Source organism: Somniosus microcephalus, chromosome 13, assembly GCF_052327205.1.
Source record: "Somniosus microcephalus isolate GS21.2 chromosome 13, FLI_Smic_1.0, whole genome shotgun sequence".
Lineage (NCBI taxonomy): Eukaryota > Metazoa > Chordata > Chondrichthyes > Squaliformes > Somniosidae > Somniosus > Somniosus microcephalus.
The window spans coordinates 153,492,150-153,505,826 of NC_140999.1; the positions used below are offsets into that span (position 1 = coordinate 153,492,150).

The 13,677-nt window shown below is 45.0% G+C and overlaps 1 protein-coding gene across 14 annotated transcripts in view; it reads right to left on the reverse strand.

The window, feature by feature from the left end:
• Positions 1 to 13,677, reverse strand: part of LOC147108681 (extracellular sulfatase Sulf-2-like) — a 409,937-nt gene that overhangs the window by 120,027 nt on the left and 276,233 nt on the right. For 13 of the 14 annotated variants that reach the window (XM_086005391.1, XM_086005393.1, XM_086005392.1 and 10 more), the window contains one exon: positions 8,060 to 8,298. In XM_086005391.1, the coding sequence (XP_085861517.1) occupies positions 8,060 to 8,231 (172 nt within the window). In that variant the 5' untranslated portion in view covers positions 8,232 to 8,298. Of the gene's footprint in view, positions 1 to 8,059; positions 8,299 to 13,354; positions 13,463 to 13,677 lie in introns of those variants that run through there. The other variant, XM_086005395.1, reaches the window with a different exon arrangement.

Sequence of the window (13,677 nt, forward strand, 5' to 3'; positions counted from 1 at the left end):
GTAGACTGATGGGGCAGTAGTTGGCCGGATTGGATTTGTCCTGCTTTTTGTGGACAGGACATATCTGGGCCATTTTCCACATTGTCGGATAGATGCCAGTGTTGTAGCTGTACTGGAAAAGCTTGGCTAGAGACGCAGCTAGCTCTGGAGCACAAGTCTTCAGTATGACAGCTGGGATTTTGTCGGGGTCCGTAGCCTTTGCTGTATCCAGTGCGCTCAGCTGTTTCGTGATATCACGTGGAGTGAATCGAATTGGCTAAAGACTGGCTTCTGTGGTGGTGGGGACCTCAGGAGGAGGCCGATATGGATCATCCACTCGGCACTTCTAGCTGAAGATGGTTGCAAGTGCTTCTGCTTTGTCTTTTGCATTTGTGCTGGGAACCACCATCATTGAGAATGGGGATATTCATGGAGCCTCCTCCCGTTAGTTGTTTATTGGTCCACCACCAATCACAACTGGATGTGGCAAGACTGCAGAGCTTTGATCTGATCCGTTGATTGTGGGATCGCTTATATCTGTCTATAGCATGCTTCTTCCGCTTTTTAGCATGCATGTAGTCCTGTGTTGCAGCTTTTCCAGGTTGGCACCGCATTTTTAGGTGCACCTGGTGCTGCTCCTGGCATGCTCTTCTACACTCCTTATTGAACCAGGGTTGGTCCCCTGGCTTGATGGTAATGGTAGAGTGAGGGATATGCCAGGCCATGAGGCTGTAGATTGTGGTGGAATTCAATTCTGCTGCTGCTGATGGCCCACAGCGCCTCGTGGACGCCTAGTTTTGAGCTGCTAGATCTGTTCTGAATCGATCCCATTTAGCACAGTGGTAATGCCACACAACACGAGGGAGGACGTCTTCAGTGTGAAGACGGAACTTCGTCTTCACAATGACTGTACGGTGGTCACTGCTACCAATGCTGTCATGGACAGATGCATCTGTGACAGGTAGATTGGTGAGGTCGAGGTCAAGTAGGTTTTTCCCTCGTGTTTGTTCTCTCACCACCTGTCGCAGGCCCAGACTGGTAACCTATGCCCTTCAGGACTCGGCCAGCTTGGTTGGTAGTGGTGCTATCGAGCCACTCTTGGTGATGGACATTGAAGTCCACCCAGAGTACATTCTGTGCCCTTGCTACTCTCAGTGCTTCTTTCAAGTGGTGTTCAACATGGAGGAGTACTGATTCATCAGCTGAAGGAGGGCGGTAGGTGGTAATCAGCAGGAGGGTTCCTTGCCTATGCTTGATGTGAAGCCGTGAGACTTCATGGGGTCCGGAGTCAATGTTGAGGACTCCCAGGGCTACTCCTTCCCGACTGTATACCACAGTGCCGCCACACCTGGTGGGTCTGTCCAGCTTGTGAGACAGGACATACCCAGGTATGGTGATGGAGGAATTTGGGACATTAGCTGAAAGGTATGATTCTGTGAGTATGGCTACATCAGGCTGTTGCTTGACTAGTCTGTGGGACAGCTCTCCCAATTTTGGCACAAGTCCCCAGATGTTGGTGAGGAGGACTTTGCATGATCGATTGGGCTGGGTGTGCCATTGTCATGTCCCTAGCCGGTGCAAGGTCGATGCCAGGTTGTCTGTCCAGTTTTATAGTTATTGATTTTCGTAAAGGTGAGAGTAGCAAGTGAGCATTTCAGAGGGCAATTAAGAGTCAACCACATTGCTGTGGGTCTGGAGTCACATATAGACCAGACCAGGTAAGGATGGCAGACTTCCTTCCCTAAAGGACATTCGTGAACCAGATGGATTTTTACAACAATCCAATAGTTTCATGGTCACCATTACGAATACTAGTTTTTTATTCCAGATTTATTTAATTAACTGAATTTAAATTCCTCATCAGCCGTGGTGGGATTTGAACTCATGTCTCCGGATCATTAGTCCAGGCCTCTGGATTACTAGTCCAGTAACATAACCACTACGCTACCGTTCCCATCATTAACTGTTTATTCAAAAATACTTGCTAATTGGCGGCTGGAATATTGGGGTCGATTTTAAATAGAAGCAGGATTGCTGTGTGGGGGACCGAAAGCAGGTGGCACACTCGAAAGTTGGGAAGGAAGCAAAGCCTGGCCAATTTTACATGGAGCTCACCAGCCTCATGCCCAAACCCGGCTGAACCCACCACCTGACCAGCTGGAATGAGTGGGATTTTGGGCAGTAGAAGACCGCCGGTAGGGACACGCATGAACGGTCCCAGGTACTAAGGTAGATCAATCAGTGAGATTGGCAGACAATCACAGTTAGGGGATAGATGGAAGCCCAGAACAGGCGAGCCTCAAGTTTTCCTTGTGGAGCACATCTGCTTTCCCTGGACCTTTGAGCCTCTTCTGGCCCTCGACCCAGCTCCCGGCAAGTTGGCCTGGTGGCACTGCTCCCCCATTCAGGTCTCGGGTTAATATTACATTCAGGCCCCAATGATTTCATCAGAGCTTGATCTGCATACTTAAAGAAGGACCCTGCCAGCTTCGGGCTGGTTTCCTTGATGCCTGCAAGGCCCCAGCTCAGGGTGGGATGCCAATGGGTAAGTTCCCCATTCCATTTTAACTGTCCCAATCAATTTCCACCGGGAAGACTGGGGTTAAAATTCCTCCGATCGTTTTCAGATTTACTAACATTATTAAGAGTGTATTTTTCTCCACCTCTGCAGTCACCTAGTCCTAATAGCCTCTTCCATTTGTGTTGGAGGGGGGACCATAGCAGTGACTCGGCTGTCAACATGACCTCCCTGGGGATTAGTTATGCCTTTGCCCACTACCTTTTCCTCATGACACAGCCACGATCAAGACCTTGCTTTTGAATAGAAAACCTGCTTCTCTGACAATTGGATTGGATGGCCTGCTGTTCTTAACGAAGTTGTGGCTGATGTGACATTATCTAGAAAGTTTGCTTTGCTTCTCAGTTGGATGAACTAAGAATTTTATTTGCACTGTCATGTTTGGATGCAAAACTGCCTCTGAAATGTCACTGACTGCACAAAAATATTTCAGCAAATACTGTAATAAAAACAGAATGGGTGATCATCCATCAGAGTAGGAAAAATAGACAGAATGCTGTGCTGGCATGCCTTGAGAGAACTGAATTGACAACAAGCTATTTAACATTCAACACCTGTGACAAGGGCAACAACTCAAAGGAAGAAGAAAGAAAGACTTGCATTTGATTGGTTTTGCTCTTCCAGAATTCCCTAGATTTTAGAATGGTCCTCGCGGATTGGAAGGTAGCAAACGTAACCCTGCTGTTCAAGAAAGGTGGGAGAGACTAAACAGAGAACTATAGGCCGCTTAGTCTGACATTAGTAGGGAAAATGCTAGAATCTATTATTAAGGGCCTTGGGGGGGGATTTTGCCAGCCCTGGGGAGGTGGGACTGCCGGGAAAATGGCAGAATCTGGGGGCGGGTACCCAACCCGCCTCCGTGCCATCTTCCCAGGAGGCGGGTAGCCGACCCGCGCTGGGAGCCGCCTCCCTGAAGCGGGAAGGGGATTAGTGCCAATTAACTGCCTGTTAATAGGCAGTTTTTTTGAGAATTCCTATTTTCAGCCCTGAAGTGTGAGCTTCCTGACGGCTCTGAACCTCGCCAGGGTCAGCGAGGTGGGCCGTCGGTTTGCGGGGGTCGGAGGGGCCGAGATGTCAGGTGTGCAGGTGAGTGATGAGTGCAAGTGTGGAGAGGTAAGTGTGTGTAAAGTGTTTTAATAAGTTTTACTTACCTTTACTTCTTCCTGCAGGCTTCCTCCCTTCAGGTCTCGGAAGTCCCTCATCTCACTGGCACAGAAAGCAGAATGGCCGCTGAATTGTCAAAAGCTGCAGCCTTCGGCTTTCTGCTCAGGAGAGCTCTCTAACTGAGCCTGAGTGGAAGGACTCAACTTAGAGGACAGATTGTCAGTGTTTGACAGCTTCACAGAGCCATCAAATGCTGACATTTCATCTGTCAAAAGCTCTTGACAGATGAAACGTCACTCGCTGACGTCACCTGTAAACGGCTTTCCCTTAATTGGCCTGCTGAGCCCGCTGAGCCCGCTGGGCAGGCTTAACAAGGTCAATCAAGGGAAAATAGTGTGTGTTGGCCACAAGTTGATGGAGGCGGGACTAAAATCCGACAAGTGGGAGACACGCCTCCAAAAGCTCCCCATTGAGAAAATCCAGCCCATGGTAACAGGGCACTTAGAAAATCATATGATTGGGCAAAGTCAACACGGATTTATGAAAGGGAAATTGTGTTTGACAAATCTGAATTTTTTGAGGTTGTAACTAGCAGGGTAGATAAGGGGGAACCAATGGATGTAGTATATTTGGATTTTCAAAAAGCAGTCGATAAGGTGCCACACAAGAGGTTAGTACACAAAATTAGGGCTCATGGGATTGGGGGTAATACATTAGCATGGATTGAGGATTGGCTGACGGACAAAAAACAGAGAGTAGGAATGAACAAGTCATTTTTGGGTTGGCAGGCTGTAACTTGTGGGGTACCGCAAGGATCAGCGCTTGGGCCTCCGCTATTCACGATCTGTATCAATGACTTAGATGAGGGGATAGAGTGTAATGTATCAAAGTTTGCTTACGATGCAAAACTAGGTGGGAAAGTAAGCTGTGAGGAGGACGCAAAGAGGCTGCAAAGAGATATAGGCAGGTTAAGTGAGTGGGCAAGAACGTGGAAAATGGAATATAATGTGGAGAAGTGTGAAGTTATCCACTTTGGTAGAAAAAATACAAAAGCAGAATATTTTTTAAAAGGTGAGAAACTAGGAAATGTTGGTACTCAGAGGGACATAGGTGTCCTTATACACAAATCACAGAAAGTTTACATGCAGGTACAGCAAGCAATTAGGAAAGCAAATGGTATGTTATTACAAAGCGATTGGAGTACAAGAGTAAAGAAGTCTTACTGCAATTATATAGGGCCTTGGTAAGACCTGGAGTACTGTGTACTGTTTTGATCTCCTTACCTAAGGAAGGATATAGTTGCCTTAGAGGGAGTGCAATAAATGTTTACTAGACTGAATCCTGGGATGAGGGGATTGTCCTATGAGGAGAGTTTGAGTAGACTAGGCTTATATTCCCTAGAGTTTAGAAGAATGAGAGGTGATCTCATTCAAACATATAAAATTCTAAGGGGTTTACAGGGTAGCTGCTGGGAGGATGTTTCCCCTGGCTGTGTTGTCTAGAACTAGGGGTCACAGTCTCAGAATAAGGGTCGGCCATTTAGGAATGATATGAGGAGAAATTTCTTCACTTAAAGGGTTGTGAATCTTCGGAATTCTCTACCCCAGAGGGCTGTGGACAATGTTCACTTTAAGCTGCGTGGCCACGCAGCGCTCCAGGGAACCTGTGTAGCCAGCTTTCCAATGCAAAAGTCACCCATGCGCGGTATTTTGAATGGGCCATGCAGCCCCTTAAAGGGGCCGCGCGGCACCAAAAAAAATTACGGGGAACATTGGTTGTGGATGCTCAGTCGTTGAATATATTCAAGACAGAGATCGATAGATTTTTGGATATTAAGGGAATCAAGGGATATGGTGAATGGCGGAGCAGGCTCGAATGGCCTACTCCTGCTCCTATTTCTTATGTTCTTATTTATATAGCATTTTTCACAACCTCAGGACTTCCCGAAGTACTTTACAGCCAATGAAGTGTAGTCACTGTTTTAATGTAAACGTGGCAGCCAATTTGTGCACAAGGTCTTACAAACAACAGTGTGATAATGTCCAGATAAATTGTTTTGGTGATGTTGGTTGTGGGATAAATATTGGCCAGGACACCGTGGAGAACTCCCCTGCTCTTCTTCAAGATAGTGCCATGGGATCTTATACATTCAGGATGTTAGAGGGAAGATGGGACCTCAGTTTTACATCTCGGCTGAAAGATGGCACCTCCAACAGTGCTGTGCTCCCTCAGTACTGCTCTGAAGGATGAGCCGAGAGTTTGTGCTCAAGTCTCCCGGAATGGGACTTAAACCCACAACCTTCTGACTTGGAGGAGAGAGTGCTACCAACTGAGCCACAGCTGACACAGGAGGACAACAATGATGTGCAGAAATGCAGTAGCAATAGAGAAATAGATAGGCACTTTTGCAGCTGCAGCTGAGAGTTCCAAAGTGTGTTACCTTCCTGGTGTCAGGGTAAGGGGTATAATGCAAAGTGTGCAAGAGAGTTTGGAGAGGTTAGAGGAACAGTCAGAAGCAATATAATTCAAGTTCTGCAGAGACTTTCAGCAATTAGGAGATAGACTGAAGGTTAAATATGTTTTTAAAATGTTTATTGAATATTTTCAAACCTGTAGATAGGTTGTATGTGGAAAGTGCCATGTGCTAGTTAGTCTGTATAGAATTAGTAAGATAAGGAAGGTAAATGCATGGCTGGAGAGATGGTGTAGAAAGAAAGGTTTTGGATTCTTGGGACATTTAGGATAGAATTGGCTTCTACAGGACAGACAATCTTCACATGTGGCTGCGTGAAACAAAGATTCCACTACAGCACTAAACAATTGGCATTTATATAACACCTTGCTTTAATTAAGTGCTTTTGACGTGTGGTCACTTTTGTAATACAGGCAAATGCAACAGTCAACTTATTCAGAGCAAGGTCCCATAAACAGCAATATGATAAATGGCCAGATAAACTGGTCTTGGTGGTGCTGGTTTGGGGTTAAATGTTGGCCAAGGCACCAGGAGAACTCCTCTGCTCTTCAATTAGTGCCATGGTATTGTTTCCACCTGAGAGGGCAGATCTGTGAGGTTAATTTAGCATCTTATCCAAAAGACAGAACTTCTGATGGTGCAGCAGCTCCTCTGTACTACACTGAAGTCTCAGCCCAGATTATATGCTCAATTCTCTGAAGTGCAGCTTGAAACCATGAATTTTTAACTCAGAGGTGAACATTGCTACCACTGAGCCAAGACTGACATTAGAATGTAAGGGTAATATAGGTGGTGGTGAAAAAGTTGATTAGAATTAAGGAATAAGAAGGGAAATGTTACCCTATTGAGCATACTAATGAGTGGCTTTAATTATCCCGAGGTAGATTGAGGTAAAATTAATGTAAATGCACAGCGAGTCTTTTCACTAGAAATATTACGAAGGGTTTTGCCAAGATAAATAGGGGAAAATTATTCCCAATAGTCAGTAAGTCAGTAACTAGAGGGCATATATTTAAGATAATCACCAAAAGAATGAAAGGTTAGCATTTTTTTATGCTGAAGGTTGTTAAGACATGGAATTCCCTGCCAGAAACATTGATAGAAGCAGAACCCATAATTACTTTTTAAAAGGATAGTGGATAAATATTTAAAAAACAGGAGATGGGCAAAGGCAACAATATGGGACGAAGTGGATAACCCGTTCAGAGAGCTGGTCTCCTTTTATGCTGTAAAATTGTATGATTTTAATTATTCCTATGTGGCCTCTCGGGACAATAATATGCTGCCTGCTGGTACTATAGAAACAAGGCAGCACAGCAGTAAATGTCTTCTCTAAACACCCCTGCAGTCATGAGCAAGACTTAATAGTTTGCACTTTCATGGAAAAATCAATGGAATCCCAGCCTATAATCCAAGAATTCCAGAAAATCCTATAATCAAAATGGAACTCGACTTATTCAGTTGGCATAAACCAGTAGGCCTGGTCATAGGTTTGTAAGTTGGCACAGGCCAGCACTCTGCCATGCTTACTGGATGTGTGAAGGATCTCTTCTGCTCTCAGTTAGATCTTGGGTGAAGTATTCCAAAAGAATATTTGGGGTGGAGTAAATGTTCAATCCTTCTCATCCTGTAGAGAGCAAACTACTTCCAGGCATGAGCAACAGAACATGTGCTAAATTTGTACATTACAGGAAAAAAAGAGGCGAGTCGCAGGCAAATAAAATACTGTTATTGGAAGCCAAGGACAATTACAATCAACAAACCAAAGAACATTTACATGCAAGGCTAAAGGATGGAAATGGCTGGTTTAATTCTTGCATCTCGACTACCTAGCAGAAAAAGCAAAAGGAAGAAAAATGGGAGTGGATTTTATTACAGAATTTATACTTCTGAATAGCCATTGCATAGTGCTTGATTGTTCTTACCAAGTTCCACGTCCTGGTCATCCGTGTAAACGAGGATGATATTTGGTCTGATATTCCTGCGGTCTCGCTGAAACCGGCCTTTCAACCGTTGAGAAAGGAGAGCTGATCCAGGACTCACAAGAACCACAACACCCAGCACAATCAGTCCGAGGGCAAGTGTTGACTGTGACATTTTGCCTCACTTGAGTTCTTCTGTCCTTCCGGGGAAGGAAAGTAATTTCCTTTGTTTTCTTTTAGTTCTGCAATTTAAAAGAAAGCAGTAATGTAGCATCTGACGAGATGTATAATGTTTGACCATTCTTCTTCCCTCAGAACTGAGGAAACTAGCTCCTTGCATTGATAATACAGCATTTCCTTTTCTTATTTAACATTTGACTTATAGATTAGTACAAATATGTAGATCATTCTTATATCCTTGGGTGGAAATTGGTTATGACCCATTTTCGGTCAACCAAGAGGCCAGAGGCAGGCCCGAAATTGTGCCTTGGTAATTTAGGATAGGCGACAGTGCCTTTTGCACCTCCACAGGCAGGTTGCCCGTTTCAGCAGATGAATTTCAGGGCAGTTGCCTCACCGGCAGTGGGCCTCAGGAAAGTCCTAGGGGAAAGGGGGGAGGGGGAAAAAAAAGAGGACAACAGGAGGGGGTCGATCGTGAGTTGGCAATGGACCTCGGAAGTGCTGTGGAGCCAGAAGGACTCCTGCTTCTCCTAGCTCCACATCAACCTTAAGAAAAAAATATACCTACCTTTTTGGTGGTGACTGCTTGCTAGGCCGCATCCAAGCTTGGAAAATCTGAGCGGAGGAGGATTGGCCCCTTAACGCTCAGGCAGCACAATGTCTCGGAGGTGACCAAAATCAGGCGTAAGGCCCCTCATTATCATATGCAAGGGGCCTTACGCCTGATTTAGGTGGCTGCCCCAGACACCTGAAAATCATCCAAGCCGAATATGGTGTTGGACATTTTTCAGGAGTCCTTAGGGTGCAGGACATAGGCCTGCAAAATTGGTTATGTTTGACCCATTTCCAGAAAATGGGCTCAACAATGACTCATTTCAACTCCCTTGAGGCTATAATGGTACAAGGCACTAAAGTAAAAGATAGTAATTGGATAAGAACTCCAGCAGTATTACCACATCAAGTAAACCATAACAGAGGAAATTACAAAATGCATGTTGAAAACACCCAATTAAAACTTGCACAATGGTGCATCCTAAGATTTAGTTTGCTTTTCAAAAAAGTTATAGACCTAGAAATTCAGTGGGCTGCGCCACCCGTTAGCGCCCTAAGAGGGCACTTAGTGGGTTGGACGCCACTGGCCACGCCTCCCGCTAAATTTAGCGGTACGCTAATGGTGGCGCTAGCCGTTAGCGCTGCGCCGCTACCAATGACGTCATCGGTGTGCGCAGTGCCCCGCTACCACCCCGATCGCGAAATTTAGTAGCGTCCCCTGCTTTAACGCCGGTCGCTATTTGCGACTGGTTCAGGGGGCCTACCTGCGGCGGTAGAGGTGCGAGGCGGCCATTTATTTTGCTGGCCGCCTGCCAGCACCTCTCCACGCCGCCGTCCCCGGCCTCCTGAGCCCCCTGCCCCCCCCCCCCCACGGAGTGCTGGCTGTATTCCAAGAGCCCGGCACTTCTCCTCGGTGTCGGGCTCTTTTGCCGGCACTCGCGATCTTTGGTCGCACTGCAGCAGGCCCCTCCCCTTTAAGAAGGGGAGGAAGGCCTGCAGTACTGCAGCGCGCCGTGCCGCAGCATGTGGCGCTGCGGCACGTTGCGCTGCGATATTGAGTTGCAGCACCCCAAGAGGGATGCTGGGCGCCTCCAGTAGCGCCGCGCTTCCCTCTGAGGCGCGCAAAGTCAATTTCCGGCGGGCGGCCGCAACTGTTTCCGGGGCGCTACTTTTAGCGCCCTGGCAAGGCTGGCACCCCGAATGGGGCGCCACTGAATTTCTAGGCCATAATATCTTACAAGGATCATAATTGCTATTTTGTATCAATAGAAATGTGGAAAACAAATTTGATTTAAATTAAGTTACAATGAACTGCAAAGGGAATGTATACTGTGGGTTGGCATGTTGGTGATTGTTTCAACAGCAGGGAATACTGATTTAACAATCTCTGACCTGGTTATACACACAATTTGATGTTCATTATTCAATAGATGCCACACAGGTCATTTTCCCAAAACAATATAGATTTAGACAGGCATCAGAGAGAGTTCAAACAATGGCAGTGAATAATGACTGTGCCTGAAGTATTAGAATTTTATGCAGGGTGCTGTGATGGTATGAAAATTTAAAATCATGAATAACAATATGTGGGTTTTATAATGCTGTGATAGCTAACTGTAACAAGTATAGTTTTAAACAAGAACAATTGGATGTACAGGAGACGTATTAAACAACATCACTGGTTTAGCACTCAACACTAAGGTTTATGCATATTTTGTTATTTTAACCATTTCCTCTGCCTACCTCCCCACCCAGAAAAGTAGAATAAAGAATGAGCAAGAGAAAGGAAAAGGGGATGTGTTGCCTGAAATTGAAGTGACCATGGGGGGAATTTTTCGGTGGGTCAGTCGGGACCCCGCTGTCGACCTGCCGCCATGCGCCTTTCCCAAATGTCGGGTATGTCAGTGCTGAGCAGACCCGACACGCAGCGGTGGGGGAGGCAATTCAGGTCATTATGACCTTGTTAACAGAAGATTAAGAATTATTTTCAGCTCACCTTCAGAGTTTACCAGGTCACCTACGGGATCTATGCTGCTCGGGGATCATGTCAGGTAAGCAGGGCTGGAGTTGAATGGCCATAGAATCATCTCATTACTTGACAGCTGCAAATGTGCTATAAAAGCTCCCATCTCACAACTGTTTACTTTCCAAGCTCAGAAGCTGTTCCTCACTGCATTTGGAAGACTTTATATGCGAGGGGTGGCTAGTGAGTTGGGAAGTGATAATGTAGATTGAGAGCGATGGGTGGAGGTGCAAGGTAAGTTGGTGTGAGTAAGGATGTGCAGGAGTAGGGTAGGGAAGGCAGAGTGATGGGGATGTGATGAGTGGCACAGCAGGATGAGGTTGAGTGTGGCTTTGCCGTAACGTTTCGTGATCTACGGAGATCATTGAAAGGTTTGCGTCACTGCAGCCTGGTCCTCCTGATGACATCTCTGCTCATGTCCTCCTGTGCAATGTGCAACCAGGCTGTGTTGGTCTCCTGGGGTGGACTGTTCCGCCCATGGGCAGGGAAGAGAACCTCCCTGCATGCTGTGACTCCCTCCATAAGCATGGGAGAGAGGCTGGGTGCAGCTGTGCACCTCTGTGCAATGCTTGTCAGTGTTTGCAGCACCTCAGTGCTGTAGAACACTGACAGCACAACTGTCAAACTATGCGCATGGTCCCTTTTAAGGAAACCGGCTGATGACACGTCATCAAATGATGTCATCAGACCCGCTTCCTTCAATTGGCTGGCAAACACGCTGGGCGGACTTAACAAGCCCAATCAGGGGAAAATCATTTTGGACAGCAGGCTGGAGCCAGCAGTGGGACTGGGACCTGCTACTGATGTCGCCCGCCACGGACCCACCGAGATTGGTAAAATGCAGCCCCATATATTTCCTGAACCTAAATTTCCCCCTCCACTATCCATAAAAGTGTCCTAGATCAATGTGCAGAAACCTCAGTGCATAGCATCTTTTTAGTTCAAACCTGAATTTACATTTGGACACCACATAGGACAGGAAGAAGTCTAATAAATTCTTGCAAAAGTTTGGCGTTAATGTGAACCAATTTTGGTTTCACACCAATGCTAAATTCATATAGTGTAAGTCAAGTGTTATGGCCCAAACTGACTCCAAAGTGAAGTAGAGAATGAGACTCCCCCATCCAGGGAGTCGGATTCCACATCACTCCAGTATGTTTGGCCCGGACTCCAGATTCAGGGTCCATTTGTGCTATAACTTCTGTGTTGGTACAAAGCAAACCAGTTCTGGTGTAAATAGAGGATTAGTTATGAGACAATTGCAAAATGGCTCACATAATTCAATAAATACTGATTTTTCTTTTTGAAAGTATTTACTGTTGTTTCTCTGCATTACACCTTCCTTCCCTGAGGAAAGCAGGCAGATGTTCTACTCCAAAAATTCACCCAATAACTTCCCAAATAACCACATGAGCAAGTGGGAACTCATTTTCCCATTTTCCCTCATTTCTTTTCCATAATAGCATGACTAGTATCACAGAATCATCATCGGGGAGGGGTCATCTGCATTGTAATACTACATGGCACAGAATGTTACAGCATAATGCCAATACTCCAATCTCAATCTACATTTTATATCACTTTACTTCACTAGCACAAAGCATTGGCCATCTTGGACAGTATGACCCAGGCATCTTCATACCCATTTTAGATATATGTGGACCTTACAGTTTACTCTTCCCCAGATTACCAGTAAAATAGTAATCTGATACCCTGATGTGAGTTTGCACCACCCTTCCCAAATCCTCCCCTTCCTCTTGGTACTTTAGCATAAAATGAGGCCCATATTCTACCTGCCATATGAAAGTACATACTCCTTAAAACAGCAAGTGAATAAGGCAGCATAGATATATGCATACTGTACATGCCACCTTTCTCTGCTCCACTGCATTTAGTAAATAAAGCTACAAAATAGTTTTTACTCACAAATACAGTAGCACAAAGAATGATAGTTCTAATAAAACTACATTTTTTATATATATGACTAATAAAACTTCAACTGTATTTTATATGTGGGAATCCTTAAAGTACTAATCAGTATTAAAATTTGGCATTAAAATTAATTCATATTTTTCTGTTTTAATTGTGCCTCTAATAATCACTTCTTCCTACCCTCAAATAACCTGTCCTACATATTACACATGTACTGTAGACGCCTGAGTGAACTGGTTAATAACAAAGACTGACCTGTCTGAAAACTACAGATACCGTTAGTCTGGAAGATTTAATTTTTAATCTTCTCAATTTTTTTCTGTATCGCTGTTTTTTTATTAAACTTGGTAATGTTGTATATAATAAACAGTTACCTTATGAAATTATTTACTTCAAAAAAGTGAAAGTACAAACCTCTAAGGCTATATGACTGATCATTACCCTTCAGTGTCTCAGCTTTTGTCAGAACCACCTCCTTCATTCAAACTTTATGAAGCTATTTTCTTGAACATATCAATTATCACAATATCAACATCCAGCTAGATGCAGAAACATAGTGACCCTTCTTCGTTAAATGTGCTGATAGACATTTCTAAGCATCATCTTCTTACCTCATCTGTTGAGTGCTTTCTACAGCTTCTATCTCCAGAGCTTGCAGTACAGCCTCTCGGTGCTCTTTCAGACTCTGTCAGTCAGTCACATGAGCTCAATATCCCTGGCCCTTGCAAATGTACTGACTTAATTTCTCTGCTTTAGCTCCTGAACATCCAGTTCCAATAACTGAAGCTGGAGGTCACACTTTGCAATTTACCACCATGTGGCCGCTCTATCTTGCCGATAAGCTGAGATTTATTTTGAATATATACACTGCACTAGGGATTTAAATGCAGAGTAACAATAAAACATCCTGTCATCTATATTAGACTAGTCTTTA